At 34.5% G+C, this 23,105-nt stretch overlaps 1 protein-coding gene and 1 long non-coding RNA gene across 2 annotated transcripts in view; both read left to right on the top strand.

The window, feature by feature from the left end:
* Positions 1–7,283: 7,283 nt before the first annotated feature.
* LOC132046454 (RNA demethylase ALKBH9B) lies at positions 7,284–13,142 on the top strand. Its single transcript, XM_059437082.1, has 6 exons — positions 7,284–7,588; positions 8,364–9,038; positions 11,344–11,429; positions 11,683–11,993; positions 12,068–12,139; positions 12,235–13,142. The coding sequence occupies exons 1-6, from the start codon at positions 7,414–7,416 to the stop codon at positions 12,518–12,520; spliced, it is 1,605 nt and encodes a 534-aa protein (XP_059293065.1). The 5' UTR covers positions 7,284–7,413; the 3' UTR covers positions 12,521–13,142.
* A 4,905-nt stretch (positions 13,143–18,047) lies between these two features.
* LOC132046453 (uncharacterized) overlaps positions 18,048–23,105 on the top strand; it is a 41,476-nt gene continuing 36,418 nt past the window's right edge. The window contains exon 1 of the long non-coding RNA XR_009412703.1: positions 18,048–18,161. This is a non-coding gene — a long non-coding RNA (uncharacterized LOC132046453). The remainder of the gene's footprint in view (positions 18,162–23,105) is intronic.

Below are 23,105 nucleotides of genomic sequence, written 5' to 3'. Positions count from 1 at the left end.
CCTAATGGTATTTCTCTCTTTCATTTTCTTTTCCCCTACAATTAGAAAAGAATTTTTCATCTTTTTTCAACTTATAATTCATTATCAACCTTTTATTGCGGTGGCTATAATTTTCTTGAATTATGGAGAAAATGACTTAAGATCTATAAACTTTAATCATAATCAAGTGAATAAAGTTAAGAAATACAAAAGAAATATATAGGTAAAACTCATAATTGTTTCTTTGAATAAGTGAGTTTTGGTTCATTAATTTCTTTTAAGAAATGAGCTTAAAGTGTAAGGTCATTAGCCTATTATAGATAAATAAATTGTTTAGCAAAAAGTATATAAAGTATTTAAAATTATTTATTAAAATTATGATATTGTATATATGTAATAATAAAACTTGTCTCGGTTCGATTTTTTTTTGGGGGTTTTTTTTCAGTAAAACCAAATATTATTGAACTATTTAATTATCTTTAATATGTATCAAAATTATATCCACACAATAAGCATGAATAAAGTCATCAACATAATTAAATATGTTGACCAAAGCAAATTGAGACTCACAAATGGTCTTGGTCGATCGGTCGACTACCTGTAGTCGTCCGATCAAAGATAGACAAATAATATGATTGAGTCCCTCAAATGCTCTAGGCCGATCGGTCGACTACGTAGTCGACCGATCGACCATGAGAGACACACTAACAACATTATATTAAATATAAATATTATAAATTAATTTATTAAATACAAGATATTAGTTTAGTTAGATAAATATGTGATAAGCCAAAGATTTGATTAAGTATGTATTAGTACAAGACATTGCTATATGATTTGATTAACTATGATTAAACTATAGTTTAAATATTATCAACTTTTTAAATAAAACTATCATCCTCGATTAGTTTATTCTTACTATCTTATATTATGTTTAACTATGAAAGTTAATATTATTAACAACCCTTTTTAAGTCATAACACTTATCTCAATTAATTAAACACCACTACTTTTTAACCATAACTTTAAAAGTTAATATTTTCATCAAGCTTTTTCAAAAAGGTCCCTTTGACCTAAATTTCACTTATTTTTTCTTTAAGTTGATTAAAAGAATATTAAACTAAAAACAATAAATACCATGGTCACAAAAGTGTATACACTCATATTTGTATTTATTCTTTGTCTTGCTTTTTTAAATAGGAAAAGATTAAATGATTTAATTTTTTAAAATAATTCAAAACAAAATTAAACCAAAATTATTACACTATTTAATTATCTTTATTATATATCAAAATTATACCCCAGCAATTAACATGAATAAAGTCCTCAACATAAATTAGATAGGTTGAACAAAGCAAAATGAGACTCTCAAACGGTCTTGGTCGATCGGTCGACTATCTACTGATCGGCATAGACAATAATAGGATTGAGTCCCTCAAATGGTCTATGCCAGTCGGCCGACTACAGTAGTCGACCGATCGATCGTGAGGGACATACTAACAATATTATATTAAAGATAATATCATAAATTAATTTTTTAAATACATAAAAACAAGATATTAGTTTAGTTAGATAACTATGTGATAAGCCAATGATTAGTTAAGTATCTATTAGTACAAGACATTACTATATGATTTGATTAACTATGATCGACCTATAGTTTAACTATTATCAAGTTTTTAAATAAAAATATCATCCTCGATTAATTTATTTTAGCTACCTTATATTATGTTTAACTATGAAAGTTAATATTATTAACTATGAAAGTTAAAAATAAATTTAAAGTTTATTGGTGTTGTAAAATTAAGCTAAAAGAGTAACAATAGTAAAGGATGTAAACAATAGAAATAGAGAGACAAGAGAGGAGAGATTTCTTATTCATCCAAATGTGTTCAAGTCACAAACTATTACATACAACCCAACTGTATATAGGAATACATTGAGAACACCAAAGGGTGTGTCATAAACATGGGTAGTAACTATTTGGGAATTATAGAAATAAAGTGTGGGAGTAGTGGTCATAAAGTAATGGGGGTTACTTCTACAAGAGTTATGAACCTGAAGTAGTAGGAGTTATATGTAGAGGAGTAATAGACATCCACACATTAATATTTTCATAACACTCCCCCTTGGATGTCTATTTTAGATAATATGCCTCGTTAAAACCTTACTAGGAAAAATCCAGTAGGAAAAATCCTAGTGAAGGAAAAAGAGTACACATATCTTGTAATACGCATTATCTGTTGCCTCGTTAAAAACCTTGCCAGGAAAACTCAGTAGGACAAAACCTCAACTAAGGAAAAAAGAGTGCAGCGCGCATTTTACTCCCCCTGATAATAACATCATTTGATATTTCGAAGATGACACATTCAAATCTTGTATAACGGAAACAAGTAGTAAATTCTCCTTCCAAATGTTGAGGTTGACCATGCCGTGCATTTTACAAATAGGTTCAACCCACGCAAATTGTCACTTGAATTTCTTGAATATCTTTTCACCATTCCTTTGAAGATCGTGTGTGAAAACAACTTTCAGCGAGACGTGTTTTATTTATTCCACCTTCAACGTATCAATTCTTGTAGATGATGCCTTCCGATGATCTTATATACCAACTTTCCAAGTGTTGATATTGGTCATGTCTTTGTGACCAACTCATATCCACAAAGATGTTACATCGTTGAGCTCATCCCGATATCAGTTTGTCATTTGCTTGCTTCACAATCATTGTTATCTTTGCATGATTTGTGTAAATAGCAAATAATTGACTTTTACCAGAACAAAACAATATGGCAGCACCCATATATAAATAAATAACTTGCGTGCCATCGAACGTTACATAGAGCATATAATCTCCCTGCATTTGCATAACCAACAAACCCTTGACAATATGGTTAGAAATAATAAATCTATACCAATATTTGATTTTACTCGAGTATCTCCACGTAGAAGTAAAATTATATCTTGCCAAAGACATTAATAAAAATATTATCTTATGAATTATAAGAGCAAGAAATATAAGTGCACCAATTACACAAATACATGGTACTTTCTGACCATCATGAGATCGAAATTGATCTTTCTTAATGTTAAGCGATGTCATGGCCATTGGGGTACTCAATGGAATCGCTTTAAAACCTTTTAAATCCTTCAAGGATTTTCATATAAACTTCATTGTCTAGCTAGACATGACAACAATGCATTATACGCATTCAAATTTTTCATGTATTGCCAGACTGATAAGAAACCCCATTGCATCCACCACAAGAGAATACATACATCTCCATACAATAATGTCAGGACTTTTGCGAAAAACCTTTATGCCACAAGCCACAAGCCGTACTTTATATTTATGGTTTTTATTTCTTATTTTACTTTTCACACAAGAATTCATTTGTACCCCACTGACATTATACCTTGAGGTCCTTGGACTATAGGTCCAAAACATCACTTTTTCAAGTGAAACAAAATATATTTGAACTACGTATTTTATTTGGCCAATCATTATATCTATCCACATTCTTTGATAGATTTGAATTCAAGATCCTCATCAGCATTTAATGTTGAGTGCTACATTATTTCAAAGATACCGTCGACGGTCATTTGATATCAGTTTCAATGTGACATAACTTATCGAGATCTCTTTATTTTTCATCATTTTCAGGTACACGAACCTAACCAAAGGTTGTATGAAATGCTATGTCGTGGTGCTATTTAAAGCACTTGCCTCGTTAGTAAGACCATCTTGATCATTTTCTCTCCCTTCTTCAAAGAGTTTTATCTTTGGAATCGATCTATCTTGGTCTATCGCCATAGACTTAGTCCTAATTCTAATTGGAATTGGAACATTTGCAATTGGAATATAATATTCACTTTTGAGCAGTAAATGCGTCTGGCAGTTAACTTGAATTATCCTTTCAACGTGGATCATACCAATGATAATTCATTATATATACCTTACTTTCCAGCCGCTTATCATCCCTCCCCCTAATGTTAGGAAATCTAACATTTACCTCCTAACATTATTTGGGGACCCATCTTTATGCGTTGCGGTGGAGCAATTAAATCATATACCGCACATTTAAATTTTTAGATGGGAATTATTTGGTTCATGACCCTAAACCAATTATGATAGGAGAACTTATTATAACTTGTTGGCTTGATGTGTACAAGTGTTGCTACATATAACATACCTCATCCCAAATTTCGTTTTGGGAGTTTATTCTCATAACCAATTGTTTAGCTATAAATGAGGCATACAATTTCTGTTAAACCAACTTGGATATAAACCAAAGATTATCAACAACATTTCATAATTTGGAATGGTGCTCTTAATTTAAAAATTTGAGCAAACAGCCTTGCAAAAACCAAATTTCAAGTTGATACCAAATGCACATGTGACCATAACATAGATGCATCTATTAAAATCATATAATATTAAATCGGTCCACATGGCAGGTGACTGGACCCATATATATACATCACCTTTTATACATTCCAAAATTATGGGATACAAACCCAACCTTAGCTGGTAAATTAACCAATTTGTCATCATGAGAACAAGCAGCACAAGAGAACTCTTGAAGAATATTTTATTTCTTTAATATATAACCACATGAATTCTCAATTATTTTCGCATCATATTTGAACCGGATGACCAATCTGTCATGCCAACTTCCGTAGCATGTGATTCCATCATGCTTGTGTTTATGTAGTACAAATTCGGAGGAAAAATGGGCAACATTACACATACATTTTATTTACCCGCTATAGTTGTAGTTAGTAATATGAAGATATTAAACCTTCCCATAATTTATAGTCTCAATATAATTCATATTTGACCAATGCCTTTGAAACTTAAAAAAAGTTTCTTTTGAGACTTACTACAACACCAATATTATGAACAATTTCATTCCTCCGGGTAGTAACAAACTAGCTTTTTCAAAACTCTCAATTAATTATGTACTACCACATATTTCATAATCCATATGTATGATGAACATCTCCTTTTATGGAGTAATTGTCATTATGGTCATGGTCAAAACCTTTATAAGCAAGACTTATTTCTTACTTTTACCCTTTGGTATTTCATGATAAGACATACCACAATATTTGTGACGTACTAAAAGTACGTGACCAATGACCATTTATACTAAAATAAATTTTTCCGTAGAGGTAAGTTGTGGTATTTATCCAATAATACATGAGCACGTCCTCTCAAACCTCCCGTAGAGGTGAGTTGCGGTATTTATCCATAATGTTACAAATATTACTTTAAAAATGGGCGAGCATTTACGATGCTTATCACAAGTCACATTCTCTTCAAGGAATGGACTATAATCATATATACGTGCTTCATAAATTTTCATTATAAGCCCATTATCTTTATCATATCCATAGACCCACCTCAACATCACTTTGAAATTGTATTCCTTTCTTTTGATGGAGGATTTAAAATTTTATCAAATTAGGTCGGACGACAACCGCGTGTAGGCAAAATTTAAATACCACCCCAAAAGTGACCTTTTATACCATATTGATGACAAATATTACCTTCACCTGTTTGAAGGACCATTTGGAGAACACATAGTATTCTTTCTTTTATAATTACCACAATAATGATTAACATTATTTTGTCCTCTGCCACGCCCATGTTCATTCGTTTTACCACTTGTTTTCATTTAGACTTATTATGCACTGCTACCACATTCCCCTCACGGAATGGAGCATATCAAGTGAGACGGGCTTCACGATTTTACATCAAATGCACATTCATCAATATAATGCATCGGAACTCAAACCCAACGTCTTATCCATATAAAGGCGTATTTGCCATAAATCGATGGGACTTGAACCCAAAATCTTATATTATCATCATAGTGCACCGGGACTCAAACCCAATGTCTTACCCTCTTAGTGCGACGGGACTTGAATCCATCGTCTTACCCTCAACCAATGGCAAATAGGACTCGAACCTTTAAGAATTATTATCAATTTGTGATTAAAATGCATAAGTAAATTAAAAATGACAAAATATTATCAACAAAAACTTCTAAATTTATAAGGCAGTAGTCTGATCATGGGAAATAAAATTTCGAGTCAACCGCAATGGTTCAATCGTTGGCTGTTCACCTGCAGCCACCAAAATATCCTTAACTAAATCTAACTCCATTAAAATCATCAAGTATACGGCCATACCGTTTTTAAAAATGACTTCAAATTTCATCAATTATTTAATTAGGTACTAGACAGAGACAGTTTCATATTTAATTTCTCATATACACAAGACCATTTGAGATTCAATATTTTTCGTCTCTCATGTTACGGTTTTATAAATACCACTGTCAGTAAGCAAATTCATAATGAAAGTTGTGAAATGCGCAAACCATAATAAAAATATCAAGAACGACATGTCAATAGCATATACTTACTGGAATCTCCTCAATTCTTGCTATCCACTTTTAGTCTCGACATCTTCGACGCACAATCCATTTGGTTGTATAATACTCACTCACAGTGTAAAAATATGATAGGCAACAGGTATTGGTAATATCATTCATACGGGCCTACAGATTTATTACTATAATCTTACTTAAGAATTGGAAAAAAGTTAAGAGACGTGACTTACCATATTCCCAATCATACCAAGAAAGCTTTTGTTCTTTATCATTTTTCTTGTAGTAACTATTTGGGTGTTATAGAAATAAAGTGTGGGAGTAGTGATCATAAAGTAATGGGGTTACTTCTACAAGAGTTATGAACCTGAAGTAGTAAGAGTTATATGTCGAGGAGTAATAGACATCCACAGGTTAATATTTTCATAACAATTGGGCCTTTGTAACCCAAGAGTCTTTGATATGTGAGTAATGTGACTAAAAGATTAATGACAATGAAATGATTAAAGTGAAATATGACAGTTTGACCAATTTCTCTCTGCAAGGGGGTATAAGGGACAATGAACTCCATTCTTGACAAATTCTCCACAAAATTTCTCGACAAATAACCTCACTATTAAGACAAGGAAAGAGAAAATTTTGGAAAAACAATAGCACAAAAAAAATGGAAGAAGGAAAAGCAAGCTGAGTTTTGTCAGATTATTATCGTTAAAAGCAAGCTTTGGAAAAGAAGAGAGAGACAGATGGAAAAGGAGTAAGAGATGGGACTTTCGTCCATTTTATTTAGTGTGGGGCCCGTTAATTCACTTGGCAAAGTATGAGTGGAGTCTCACACAAATTTTGTCTTTCCACGTACCAGGAATAAAACTTTTCTCCTAGAGTTACTTATCAGGGTAGTGTTGGGAAACTAAACCGCCTAATCTTTACCATTATGAATTGACAAAACAGCCCTCCTAATAATAACCCGCCGTAGTCTCTAAGCAAACTTGACAAAATAAAAATCATCCACTCGTCTTGAATTCACCTAGTTGACTCATCCGCCATGTCCGACAACCAACGAACTCACAAAAAAGACGATCCATTCCTACTCAATTACGACGTTGATGAACTCCGAATCGCCTCTGAGTTTCTGTCCAATTGGCTTCCCTTTCTCTCACGTGACCTCTGCCATCACTGCACACATACCCTCTCCGATCGCATCCGATCCCTCAGTTTTAGTACTTTCTCTTTGTCCTTTGTATTCTTTACATTAATATGTGTTAATGCATGTGTTAGCTATTCATATATTATTATCTACTTTATATGTTGATACTTAGAAATTTCATCAAGTACCTACCTTTTATGTGCTTTACTTTTTCTTGGATGAGTTTTCTCTCCAGAGAGAGCGTGTTTTTATTTGATTTTTGGTTAAAATTTATGATGAATATGTTTTTTTGGGTAATTACTTAGTTATGAAGAACCTAAACAGAGTGCGAATAGATAACGGATAATTCATATTAATTATCTGATTTAAGTTTTGTTGGTTTATATAATTATTCTACTAGTTATGAAGATGATTGTAGATATTTCATATACTGATACTTAAATATTTCATTAAGTGCCCAACTTTTATGTGCTTTTGGATGAGTTTTTTTTCTCTAGGGGGAGCGTGTTATTTCAGGTTTGTTTATTTATTTAGTTTTTGGTTAAGATGTATACATTTTTTGGGAAATTATTTAGTTATGAAGAACCTGAACAGAGTGTGAATAGGTACAGAGAATTCATATTAATTATCTGATTAAGTTTCGTTGGTTTATATAATTCCTAGTTATGAAGATCGTTGTAGATAACATATGCAAATTATTAGCATCTTTGGTAGATAATGATGGGGCCAAACAAACTGATTTCTGATTTGTCTTGTTTATGTATTTGGGGTTATACTTTAGTATTGAAGTGTAAAGTTGTTGATTTAGTGAGTTTTTCTGATCGGAGACTTTGTTGGTATGATTGCAGAAGTTGGTGGCAATGCGGAATGCTTGAAGGAACCGAAGAATATGAGTGTTTCGACTCCGGAACGTTGTGATTCGGATGGCTGTAATGGGAACCAAGAGAATTGTGACAACAATTCGCTTGGAGGTTGGAATGATTGTGGTGACTTGAACGATAATGCAGATACTAACTCATTGGGGAGTTGGAAAGACGGGGCTGGTGGGGAGCCCTTTGAGGAGCTTTCTGTGGACAGGCATTCATCTGACAGTTGTATAGAGGGTGCAGATTCCCTATCTCAGCCTGTTGGAGAGGTATCTACAAGTGAAGCATTACCTGTGACTACCCCTAAAGTGAAGATGTCATGGGCAGATATGGCTCAGGAGGATGAACTTCAAGCTGAGGAAGTGAGTGAGTCAACTGCCTTGAGTAGTCAGGTGAATGGTATGTCTGAAGAAGAAATTACTACCCCGGAGAGTAAGCAAAAAACAGAATTGTCAAGGGAGCAGCGAGAGTACATTAGATTCTGTAATGTGAAGAGGAAAAAGGACTTTATATGTTTGGAGAGGGTGAACGGGAAAATCTTTAATATACTTGGTGGACTGGAGCTACATAAGGGAGTCTTTAGCGCAGTTGAGCAAACTAGAATAGTTAATTATGTGGAGAAGCTTGACCAGATGGGGAAGAACGGGGAATTGAAAGGTTTGTTTTACCCTTGATATAACTCTTAATCATTTTTTTTTCCCTTTCCTCAAATGAATTTTATTGTCATATTGAGCTTTGCAAAGCATAGTTAATCCAAGTCGGAAGAAAGGAGTAAGGTAGCAATAGGTTGACGTCCAACGTACAATAGTCTGAAATTCCTTGCGTTGCATCCCTTGTTGGGCCCAACTAGTTTATAGCAAGCATAGTTGCTTGGTTGATATTGCCCAGCTGTTAATGTTTAAGCTTCAAATGTATTTGAAATTTAAGCAGGTGTTTGTGTGAACCAGAGCACTCAGTTTTAATCCACTTTGTTGTTGTTAGACTTTTGTTAACATTACAATATTATTGGTGTTCGATGATTGGTACTAACTAGCATATTCCCTTTATTTTCCTCATTGATTTCCTTTTTTTTTTCTTTTTGACCTCAATCATTGGATGCAGTTCATTTCATTGGCCAGACGGCTAAAAATTCTTTATTTCTAGCATAGATACGAGATTATTTGTCAAATTAATATTTGTTTCCTTGTGAGGTGGTACGGCTGGCTGAGTCTAACAGAAATCACACAGCACGCTCAAGAAATTCTGCTTGATTGCATGTTCGTTACACGACTGCTTGGTTCTGTAGAATGGCAGATGTACCATTGGTGATTCTGATTCAGTTTGAGTTTTTCTAACAATTTAGCTATGGAATGAAGTTTTTTGATGCTAGTGTTGCTGTTCATGCCTTTATCTTCATTTTGGCCGATAGTCATCCAATTCCTTGTAGGTCCTATGCTATCTAGATGCCGATATCTTTCAAGTAGGGCGATTGACATGGAGTGAGTTAGTGCATTAGCTTAACTATCAGAAAAGTAAGAAAAAGATTTTGGATTGTCTTGAGAGGGGACAAATCTATTGCATTGGCTTGCACCTTTTCTACCTACAGGTATCTTTTACTATAAGAATCCTATGCAGGAGAACTCACCGACTACTTAAGTGAGAGGATATTGGATTCATTCAGATTCAACATTAGCCGTTCTGTTTCTTTCAAGGATACCTAATTTCTCTTTTTGTCTGTTATTGAGAGTTACAGTACTTGAAACATTTCATCGTTGTATGTTAAAGCTAGCTGCTTTGGGCATTCTAGACTTCAAACGTATTGAAATGGGGAATCTTATCTTAGTAATGTTTATCCTATTTTAGGTTTTTCTTATTGATAGCACAGAATCCTCTATGTTAATTACCAGACATTAAAAAGATGAAAGAAAAAAGAGAGGGACTGAGAAAAAGAGAATTGGTTAATAGTTCTATGTATCAGATTAAGTGTCAACTTTTTTTTTTTTCCCTCAAGAAATCAGATTAACTGTCAACAGGAAAATAGATGTTGATATCTATATAATGTGATAATATGCGGCATGAGAAATCTCTTCTTCCTTTTTTCGGAATTGAAGTAAATATTAAAAAACGGCTAGGGTTAATGTCAGATGTTTCTAATTCATTGCACACACCTAGATTAATCGCATAGGAGTTCTATAGCATACGTTTAATGGTGTGCCAGAAGCCCATAATTAGGATTACGGTAATAAGGATAACTTTGCTTATTTAATGTGCCTAAACTAAAAGAAAAAGAGCTTGCTTTTACAGTTGTAAATGTTGGGAGTCCCACATTGGTGGGTCAAGGGTTACTTGGTCACTTTATATGGTCTTGGGCAATTCTCACTCCTTGAGCTAGCTTTTGAGGTTGAGTTAGGCTCAAGGTCAATTGCTTTAACAGTAAAATAACCAATATAACTAGATTTTAGCACCAAAATTTTTTCGATTCAGCTTAGAAACTGTTTCCTGGTTGAAAACATTAACAAAGATATCATAGAATTTTGTTGAGTATGGTATAGGAAAGAAGAAGTTGCAGAAATGAAGTTTGAGGCATAACTATGAGTTTTCATTTGGAAAAATGTGCAAGTAGTTTTACAAGGTGCACATTTATTCCGTTTGGTTAATTTGTCTTTTCTGTAAAAATGACACTTGCACCTTCACTTTTTGAAAAATTTCCTAAAGTAGTTCCACGACTTTTCCTTAAAAAATCTTCTATTCTAATTCAGTAATTACCCTCGTTCAGTGTCAATTTGTCTTCCTTGTGAGTTCTGACTCACTTCATCAATTAGTTTGATCTGATATTGCTTTTCCTTTATACTTGTGATGATGGAGGTTTTTTTTTTTTTTGAGCTTCCTCCTAAAATTTTCTTTATGAATTTGTTTGTACTTAAGTTATTTCTGTCATTTTTAGTTATCTCATGGCTCTTACCTGTGTATTGTGATTGTTTAGGGAGGACGTATACTGCACCAGCAAAATGGATGAGGGGCAAAGGGCGTGTGACAATCCAATTTGGTTGTTGTTACAACTATGCACTAGTAAGTATTTTACAATCTTATATTAATCGCTCCCTCTCCACACAGAATCATCCCCACCCCCACCCTCAACACACACAGTGGCTCAAAACTGTAGCTTTGAGTGCCTCAAATTATGGGTTATTAGATCACAATTTAAGAATCTGTAGTAAAGACCCTCCCCCTCCCTGTCCAGTTTACAGCCTTCTTCTGTGATAGAGTTGTGGCATATGGGTTAATCAAGGGTGGCATAATGACTGAAATTTCTTTATGGCAGGATAAAAGTGGCAATTCCCCAGGGATCCTCAAAAGTGCAACTGTTGATCCATTGCCTGATCTTATGAAGGTCATGATTAGAAGGCTTGTAAGGTGGCATGTGATGCCTCCGACTTGTGTTCCAGACAGCTGTATTATCAACATTTATGAAGAGGGCGATTGCATACCACCACATATTGACAATCATGATTTTGTGCGCCCATTTTGTACTGTTTCATTTCTTAGTGAGTGCAACATTGTGTTCGGATCCAACTTGAAAATAGTGGGTCCCGGTGAATTTGCTGGTGCAATTGCAATACCATTGCCAGTGGGGTAAGTGAGTGTGTTCTTCTCATAACTATTGAAATTAGGAAGATTGGTCATTAATGACATTACATTACTCCCAGATCTGTACTGGTCTTGAATGGAAATGGAGCTGATGTAGCTAAACACTGTGTGCCAGCTGTGCCTGCTAAGAGGTACCCACTGAATGTTCAGAACTCTCGAGTCATAGTTAAATCTTCTGTTTTGTTCTGTAATATGCTAACATCTTGTAAGCCTTTATTTCACATAGGATTTCAATCACATTTAGAAGAATGGACGAAGCTAAAAGACCAACTGAATATGTTTCTGAGCATGATTTAGAAGGGTTGCAGCCCGTGTCATATGAAGCAGACACACAAAAGAAATCAAGCTCCTCTAGGCCAAGGTTTTCCGCAAGAAAACAGTCAGTGGGACAAGAAGAGAGCATGGAAAGAGTAAAGATGCCAATGAGAAGGCATTCAGAGCCCCGTTACACAGGTCGATATCGACGAGGACCTCCAAACAGGCAGTGGGTTGGGGCGAATACGGAAAATTGAAGGCACATTCTGACTTCTGTATATTGGTCCGCGTCATCTACTAAAATTAACAAGGTTATTGGTATTCGGGTCTTCTCATCTTCTCGAGTTGTTAAAGTATTAAAATTGTGGGAGATTGCTTGTTTGCTACTGCATTTGATGGATATCTTCTTAAATAGAAGCTCAATCCTACTCTCTGATCTACATTTGCAATACGGGAAACCAAGTATTGAATGTGAACGAGGAACAGTCAAGCTATAAGTGGGGAAGAGTGGTGGTGTGATCTAAAGCTAGAGATGGGCTGATATGATAGTAGATCCGATGTAGGTGTGGTCTTCCAATTTGCAGCTGTAATGGCATGAGGCAGCTATGCAAATAAATACTTGGCAGCTTGGATAAACCCTGCTGAACTGGACTCGCTCTACTTCAATAATATATCTTGTGAGAAATGTGTCCACCCGTGTTACCTTGATCGTGTATAGGTGAAGCTTACATGGTGTACTATTCATATGTCATAGGTTACATTTGTTTGCGCATAAGCTTTGGTGCTTACTATTTTCTCCTAGGATTCGTATTGTTATTGTATTGGACTTGAAAGCGTTGAGAGCAAAGTTGTGTTATCTGAGTGTCTTTGTTTTTTCTACTTGTTGGCTCAAAGATTTCCATGAAATATTTGTGGCAGCTGATGCAGATTTGTCCTTGTTGATTTTTTTAGCGGTGGCCGTGGAATTTATAGGTGGAAGCTCAGAACAAACTGCCTCTTGATGATGAGCTTTGCTCATACACATACACGTACATGCAACTTAACAAACACAAACATGTAAACAGAATACAGCACATGACCATATACAAACATTAGACATTCTAAAATGTAGTAACAATTTCAAGACTGCTGTCAAAACAGATGAAAAAAACCTAGTGTTAACTATATCGCGTGCATGCCATCCAAGATTATGGAAAGGCAAATGAGAGGGACGATTTCTTTCATATAATCTATAACTTCTGTGTCATAAGTGAATGCATATGCTAGTACGGAACGACAAGCAAAAGTCAAGCTACTGGCAAGGATTATGAGATAATGCCCCAAAGTGACTGTAAGACTGTCACACATTCACATAACACGTAAGAAAAGGTACCAAATTCAATGCTAGTAATTAATTAAGCAACATGCTAACCGTATAGTGAGCACAGAAGTCCCAATTGTTGGATTTGGAAAAAGTCCAGATATAACAATATAACCCGTTCAGATGACCACCATTTGATCCTATGATAATTGACCAAGTGAAGAAAATTCAGCACGGAGGGTTCGCTAATACATACCACAAATTCGCAAAAACATTCTCACATTCGGTCACATCACACCAATGAAATTAATTTATTTTGGTTAATTAAGTGTAAAATGAGGCGAGGATAAGATTAACTAGCCATAGTTATGTGATAAAGAGTATATTGAAGACACATGAAATGGATGTCATTAGTTGTTTAGTGTAAACTTCGAGTGTAAGCATTTTTCCCACAAACCGGGCCAGGAGACCATAGTCGTGGTATATGAAATTATGAATTAATAAAAGTTGAGGTCTAGCTCAAACAATTTTAGCAAATGGTGTGTTTGATGAAAATATTTCTTAGTGAAATAATTTTACAATAGTTGATTACCTTGGATTTGTAGAATATTTTCTCGAAGAAAAATATATTTCACCCGAAGATAAAAATATTTTTTTCTCACTTAATACTCAAAACTTACTTTTACATTTTATAACTTGTTTCAACCAACATGAGACGTTGTTCGATAGCTTTTAATACTCAACAATGTCACCAAATACTATTCTCTTGTCATAGATATCTTCCATCTTACACAATTTCTATATATCATTTGTATACCTAATTACCAACACTGGAAAATGGTCTTGAAAGAATATCTTTTTTCATACCATATAAGCACTTGGGCTCTTTTGTGCTGGTCTTTAATTTTTGACCAAGTGAGTCATGGCATGGATGGGCTCCATTATCATTGGTGCTCATTGTCAATTTATAACAAAGGTCCGATAAGGTATAAGGCCCATTTGTATAGACAACTTGGTTATGGCCCGTTCATTTTTCACCAAAATACATTTCCATTTCACACGCATTGATCAGAATACATCTCACATCCTCTCCACTCATCACTCACACACATACATGGCTAAAATATTATCGACTTAAGTAAATATGATTAAAATATACTTTATTTAAAAAAAATTATATTTATTAAAAAAAAAAATAGTTCACAATTCCAAAACGCTTTCTAATGTAATTTTAAGAAAATTTATACTCGTTGATATGAGCCACATACATACCTAAAGATTAGTACTAACAAACGTGCATCCTCAAATTTTTTGAAGATATGGATAGCACCAAGATTCTCTCTTATTAGTAATATTTGAACAATATATGTCATCGTGTGAAATTATAACCCTACATTTTGATCTCTATTCCATTCATTTTTTACATCGGCGCAGTTCATTAATTAGCAAGATAAAGATTAAATGTCAATTGAAAAAAATTAACAGCATCAGCTTGGCAAAGAAAGGTGAGCCGGCCTACTAATACAGGTTCCAGTTTATTTGTCTGGTAATCATATGCATACATGCACAAATAAAAAATTGGGAGTACATGAATATCAAGCCAAAAGAAGATACATTTCCGACCAAATACAGCTACTTACATTCAGCTTTTATCTACTGAGTGCAGCCATAAGTTTTTGGCTTTGTGTGGTAATAACTGGAAACAATCATACACTAGATCCCCAAGAAAATGTTGTACTTAGAGCAATGTTTCTGGCTGCAGTCATTAGATATGTTTATGCTGTTTATGGTGATTGCCTTGGGTATGTTGCATGTTCGGTTCATATTCATAAGAATTGAACAACTCCATGATATATATATATATATATATACTAATTTTTGAAAATTCGCTTTAAATATAAAAATTTGAGTACTGAGAGGTTCTTTTATTATTCCCGATAAGATGACTTGGGTAGTAGATTCTTGGAGTAATTTAACTTCTTTCTGTTATTTTATTCATTAATACATTACTCTTGTGTCATCAACTTCATTTTTGATAAAGGCACTGAATTAATTAGTACTTGTTCAGTAATCTAACCGCGCCAATATATGTGTGCCTTGATATAAATAAAAGGATGAAATTTTGGAATCTAGTCCTATTCTAGTAAAATGATAAAAGATACGTCTGAATTTTGGAATGAAAAACTCACAATTTTAGTATAATAGGATGATGAGAGAAAGATCTAGTACACTGTATTAACAAATCCAATTTCATTTTTACACATGTTCAGAAAAAATAGACAATAATTGATCAAGCGGTGTGTTTAGACACACTCTACAAAGGTTGAGTACATAAAAGGTTGCAGCACGTGATGAACGAGTGTGTCACAAGAATTTAGTCTCAACTTTCGGGGCTAAATTATATACCATTCTACAAAAATACATAATGAATCTTTCAAGAATTGTCATTTAACGCTTAGGTTGATATCATATGAGCGTGTAACATGGATATTTAATTTTAAAGAATTCAATATTACACAATCAATGTATTTTCTGATGCAATAATTTACTTTATACAAGAAGTTAGACAAGTATACCGGTCGTGCCTTTATGCACGTAACAGAAAAAACAAAATGACAAGAACATATCATTCTGAAACAGAAATAGTAATTAATTGTGTAACTATCAAAATAATAAAACTTGCGCTCCCTTCTTATCAATTTTTGGGTAACACATGTACTTCTAATCCAAAATTCCAAAGGCATGCAAAAGCTATTAAACTTTGGTATAATGCAATTTCATTTAGACAACAAGTACTGTTTGTTCAAGTTGAGAACATGAACATAAAGTGTTTCTATTAGATACCCTTGGTTCAAATTTAGAAATCTTTTTGCTTGTGATCTCGAATGTCCATTACGTAGATAAGTTAATCCCTTAAAATATTTAATTTCCTTTAGTTGTACACATAATCCTCAATCGGAATATGCCTGTTGTTTTACTGTTTATTGAGATTAGTTCGTATAACTAAAGAGGTTGACATATTTTAAGTGATTAACTTATCCAAATAATGGGCATTTGAGAACACACGCAAAAAAAAATAAAAAAAAATAAAAAATAAAATAAATAAAATAAAATTGAACCGAAACTTTCTAATAGAAATATTTTATCGTGTCAGTTGGAACAAACCATAATTCGATTGTCTAAATGAAATTTACTGACAAATTTAAAGGATTGTCGATGTATTAAGCCATAAACTGTTGCGTTGTCTGGGAAAATGCATGCATGCTCTTTTTTTTTAAAAAAAAATATTTTTATTATATAGGGGGAAGGGGATTTGAACCCACTTAACAAGCTGAAATTTCAGTGGCCAAATAACCAACCTGTGCCTACTTAGATCCCTACAAATGCATGCATGCTCCATCTAGCCAAGGGAGCATTTAAACAAGAAATTGATAGGTTGAATATAACCCCTTTTTCCTCCAACTTTGGCTTAGGATTGCACAAAAAGCTAGGTACCTCTTTTGGCTATTCGTTGATTTAATTTTAATCGAAGGAGAAATATAAGTATCATTTTAGTAATTATTTCCATTAATATGAAAGAAAAAAAAGCAAAGCTTGGAAACCAAGAGGTGTATTTGGTCCGAAAACATTCTCCAAAAGAAACTTACTTATACTCCTCGAGTCTCCATAAATTTTGTGTCTCTCTTGTTTTTTTTTTTTTTTGGGGTAACTAACAGCTTTGTTGATCACCAATGTAAACATTACAGATTTAGCTAAGCCAACTCAGCCAGCTAAGGTCTATCAAAAACACTTAAAACAACATTACAAAGTATAGGATATAGCAATCACTAAATTTGCAAGCTATAAATGAGCTGCTGCAGCCCTGTAGGAGCTCGAACAGTACAGAGAAAGCCACATCCTTTGCCAAAGAGTCCACACTCTTGCCACATCCATTGCCAAAGAGTCCACAGTCTTGCTCTTAGCCTCAAACAACCTCTGGTTTCTTTCAATCCATATTGCATTGAAAATTGACTTTAACTATTATAACTTTATTTTAGTTATTTTAATAATATTTAAGAGAATAAATCTGTTTTTATGAAGCCAGTCCCAATCACAAAGATTTTGGTGGGACGCTTTCCCATATATGGTTTGACAAGTTTCTCATGCTTTACTGGTTTTGATGACCCTCATTCCCTTTGGAGTACTGTCCTCCTGAACTTCTACTGAGCATGTGTTTGGAGAAAATTATGGACAATGCTTCTCTTCCGAGCTCATGGATACTTGGAGATTTAGTTGTGGATCCAGTATTATCTTTAGAACTTTTTTAATCCACTTGTACGTAATGTCCTTTACAAGTAAGATGTGGCAACAACCAGCATCATTTTTCACTTGCTAACATACTTGTAATTTGGCCAGATTTCAGTTACGTTCACTTATTGTTTTAATTTCAACTCTGCTTTACTACATCGAGTCCGGAACTAACATGGTCGCTCGCTTACCAACTCTAAGCCAATCAATAACCGTCTTGAAATAATTCAAACTCACTAACATGGTCGATCACTTTCCACACAAAGAAATTGACCTAACAAGAAGTATTTATCCTAAGAAATCAGCACTGCGTAATAGAACGAATTCTATAGGGAAAAAAACCACGGACCATGAAAACTTTGATAAGTTTCTCCTGCATTGAAACCCAACTGAAATGTAAAGGAACAAAGCTATTGAAACTCACAATACAGCAGGGAAGCAGTAAAACCCAAGTATAGCACGGAACATCAGGAAAATAATCGAGTCAGATCAAGATATTTACAAGAAGCAATTCTACAGCACTATACCTGCTATCAGTAATATCAATTTCCTTTTTTCTTGTCCTTTCTCTCGAAATGGTAGAGGATAGTCCGCTAAAGCCGTCGGTGGTACAGCATCAGAATGTCTCTGGCTCTCTGCAGATGCCGCATCTCCCAACACAGCGGGATGAATCGATAATTAGTAGGAGGCAGAGCACCTCAAAGTCCAATCTCATTAATCATATTAGAGCCTCAAAGTGTTAAGACATTCCATTCGTGACAAAAACACTATTTGACCTTCAAACAATCAAACAAAGTTTCATGACAAATCAATTCAATAATAGGAATATACCACCACAATTTTCAGCTAGACCAATCTTTCTACCTCCCAAATGCAGATTTTCTTGTAGCTGACACTGCAATTATATTAGACAGAACATCAGTAAAATGCAGAATTCAATGATATCAAATAGGATATATTTTTTGACAAGCTATTTTCATATTTATACTATTACAGAACCAAGACACTATGCAGCATTCATAAGGAGTTCTTTTTCTCTAAGTTGCATCGTTCAGCAAAAAAAAGAAGGTATCTTTATCTTTCACGAGCCTGCCTTGGGGAGAGAAAGATAACGATGAGCTTTCAACAAAATATTGTCATTATGGCACTATGATAGAACCAGGAATTGCAGCATTCACAAGCGGGCTTGTAAGCAGAAGAAAGGAAAAAAATGGAGTTGTTAGCTCTCTGACCTTTGAACTACTGCAGTGCTTGTTAATATTCTATACCCGTGGTATCTTGCCAGTTCCTGAACTAATTGCACATAGAATTGTTTTTGGATGACGGTGGTGTCCGGGTTAGCTTGTGCGTACCTCAACTATTACACCGGGTACCGGTTAACTCTGCCCACCAAGACTTGGGTAGATCTAAAGAAATCACCTAGTGTTTTTTGCCTCTGCTGTGATTTGAAACTGAGACCTGATGACTCTTCCCCAACTTCATCGATCACTAGGTTATAACCTTGGATAATAGCACACAGACATATTATAGCTAAGTGCTTAAGAACAAACTGACCAAAAGCTGTCCTACCTTCTATGGAATCTAGACTCCCTAATTTGCTTTATAAACTACAGATTCCAGTGACATAGGCTTCTTGCTTAGATGAGTCAAGGGTTCTACCCTTCATCCAAATAAAGTTAACATGATCAGGCTAAAGTGCTGCTCAAACTCAAGAACTTTTCTGAAACACCTTAAGACTTCACCATTTGCCCTGTCAGGCTACTAACTGGGGCAGGTGTTCTTAACAGATTTCATTTATTTTCCCCAGTATTATACAACCATTTCATCGCAACCTCACACAAGGTAGGGGGTAAGGTCTGCGTACGCCTCTACCCTCCCTGACCCCACTTGTGGGACCACACAGGGTATGTTGATGTTGTTGTAGTATTATAAAATCATTTCATTCGCCAACTATGGACATCAAAAAATCCGTATGGGCTGCAATACCATGTTTCATAGAATGACAGGGTTAGGAAAGAGATGGAGAGAGGGGTCCTGACAAAAATACATCACCATTAGCATTTCCAATTCAACGTATAAGTTATAATAGAGAAATGAGAACCTAAATAATCAAGCATGTATACAGTGAACATAGTTCTAGACAAACAAGTGAAAGAAGCATGTGAAATTAGGGAGCCGTTTAAACATGATTTCAGTTCATGAGATGAAATTATGATATGAAATTATGAGATGAAATTATGTTTGGACATGCAATTTGGATTTCTTAAGTTACAGTTTTTTTTATAAACATAAAAACCCCACAAGTTGTGAAAACCATCAAAATTTTCTCAATTCTTATATAATCTTACCAAATGAGTAAATCATAGTTCATAATAAAATTAATACGCTACTAGAAGACCTTTCTAAAATATACAACATCAATTAATCAAACTTTAGTTCAATAAAAAGGAAAATTTAACATGAATAGTAATGTAACTACTCTTTAATATAATCCTCCCACATAGTAAACATGATTGGTAAATATATTTACCAACTTGCATATTAATATTTAATACCAATGGTTGGTAAATATATCTACCAACTTATGGGTCTTTTTTTACAAAATATAAACGTATCGATCAAATTTTACATTTATATTTTTTGAAATCATGATTTCAAATCCCAAATCATGCCTTTTTGGATGATTTGGGATTTCATCTCATGAGATGAAATTAGAGATGAAATCGCATGTCCAAACGCTAATTTCATCTCATGAGATGAAATTGCATGTCCAAACGCCTACTAGGAAAATTACATTATACCATTAGTAATTTTATGCTAGCAAACTTAAAAAGAAAACTATCAAACTTAAAAAGAAAACTATCAGATTTACATTATACAATATGGAGTAGTAATTAGAAGCTTTCACTAAAAGCACAAAATAGAGGGGAAAAAACAAAACCCAGATACCATCTCAACCACATTACACTGATAACAAAATACATGCTATACTTGAAGAAAACACCAAACTTAGCACAAACTAAGTCCTCTTCAGCTTACTGGTTTTGAAAAAGGGAAAAGGGTCAAAAATACCCATCTACTTTAGAAAAAGGGCTAAAAATATCCTTTGAACTTATTTTGAGTCAAAAATCATCCGTCATTAAAGTTTTCAAATATCACATAATCTTGACGGAAATTATCCCCCAAAATAACTAAAAGCATTTTTAAATCCGTTCCATCATTTAAACCGGACTCAACTAAATAATAACCCATAAGATCCCTTATTCCCCCAATACGTAGGTTTGAGGTAATTGGGGGAATAAGGATCTTATGGGTTATTATTTAGTTGGGTGTGGTTTAAATGATGGAATGGGTTTAAAAAATGATTTGAGTTATTTTGGAAGATAATTTGAGTCCCGAGGCAATATATTTGAAAACTTTATGCATGAGAGGGGTATTTTTGACCCAAAATAAGTTTGGAGGATATTTTTAGCCTTTTTTCCAAAGAAGATGGGTATTTTTGACCCTTTTCCCTTTGAAAAAACATGTCAAGCTAAACAGCCTTCAACATCACGAATCCCAGAAATTTTCACTAGAAGCACAAAAAAATATGGGCAAAACTAATCCCACATAGCATTTCAATTTCAACAACATTCAAACCCACTACACTGCACTGGTAACAAAATACCCACATGACTTCAAGAAAACACTAAATTTAGTTTTTCAACCACCACATATTCAGAAACTTTCACTAGAAGCTAAGAAGAAAAGAGGGCAAAAAACAAAGTAATCAGAAAGTTCCCTTAACATGGGTTTATTCAAGATTTAAGATGGACTTAGTCAATAGAAGAATATTGCCCTGTCCTTTTTGAACTTTCCATATAATTAGTGTATCGCCATTCTTCTATTGGTGGGAATGCAATTTTGTGTACTAAGGTGTCGTTCTGTTTGTAAGTGGTGGGTCCGCCATCCGCATCGCTGGGGTTGCGTAAATGGAGAAATATTGCTCGAATTTGACTGGTTGCTTCGTTGATATCTGGAGATCTCCTATAATAAGAGTTAACATCGTGTGTTGCAGACTTAAAACTAATAAATATTAGGGTCCTCTTTCCAATAATATAAGGGGGTTTCAGAATTCAAAAAACATCAATTCGAAGGAGAGAAAGATAAATTAAAAGATGGAAAGAGTTTTCATTAGCATTTCCGATTCAACATAAAATAGAGAGAAGAGAATTCTTACTACATTACGTAACTATTACTGTTATCTTCAGCAAACTTCTCACCGTTTCCCCATGCTTTAAGAAATTGAAAAAAAAAAAAAAAAGGACATACGAACTGAAACCAAACGCCATGCTATCCAAAATAACAATGGCAAGTGAACTAATCACGGGCTGGCTCTGGAGCTGGATCTGCGGCAAAACGGGCCATGTCTAGACAACCAGGAACGAGGGTCCCAATCACCGCAATCAAAATAATCGCAACAAAAAAAAGGAACTCATCTCCCACTCACAGGGGCGGAACCACGTTAGTTCCGGGGGTTCATCCGAACCCCCTCGGTGAAAAATTACAGTGTATTTTCAAAGTTAAAATTATTTTATTATGTATATATAGTAGATGTTGAATCTCCTGACTTCTTCGTGTGGTTACCTTTTAGAATTTTTGAATCCCGTAGATGAAAATCCTAGCTCCGCCACTGCCTATGTATAACCAAACCCAGAACACAAAGAGAAATGACAATACAAAATATGACTATCGGCCAATAAACCCATCCCGCAGGAAGCCTCGCCGGACCATAGGGTGGAGGAACATAGCGAGGGACAGGACCAACGGGAGGAAGTTCAATCCTTGGTGGAATGAAAGTACTAGGACGAGGAGCATCAATGGCAGAACGAGAAGGGACAATCCTTTGTGGAGGAGAAGGAGCGTCGGAAGAGGGAGGAGGTGTGTCAACGGAAGAAGGAGGAGGAGGAAGAGCGTCCGAAGAAGCAGAGGCAGAGCCAAGATTTGGGGTCTGGGTTCGGAATTTTAAGACAGGACAACGACTTCAAGCTAATGTATAACAATCAAGGGCGTCTCAATAAAATTAATGGCCTAAAGCTAAATTTTAATCCGAGACCTTAAATATATACACATACGTAAAAAAGAAAATCTAGTCTTGCCTTTTTTTTCTTTTTCTTTTTTTATAATTGTTGTATTTACTTCACATAGTAACATTATTATTAATATTTATGATAGTGAGGATTAATTCAAGTTAATAAGATGTTAGTCATGTATTT

Source organism: Lycium ferocissimum, chromosome 2, assembly GCF_029784015.1.
Source record: "Lycium ferocissimum isolate CSIRO_LF1 chromosome 2, AGI_CSIRO_Lferr_CH_V1, whole genome shotgun sequence".
Taxonomy (NCBI): domain Eukaryota; kingdom Viridiplantae; phylum Streptophyta; class Magnoliopsida; order Solanales; family Solanaceae; genus Lycium; species Lycium ferocissimum.
This window is presented reverse-complemented; position numbering and strand designations above follow the sequence as displayed.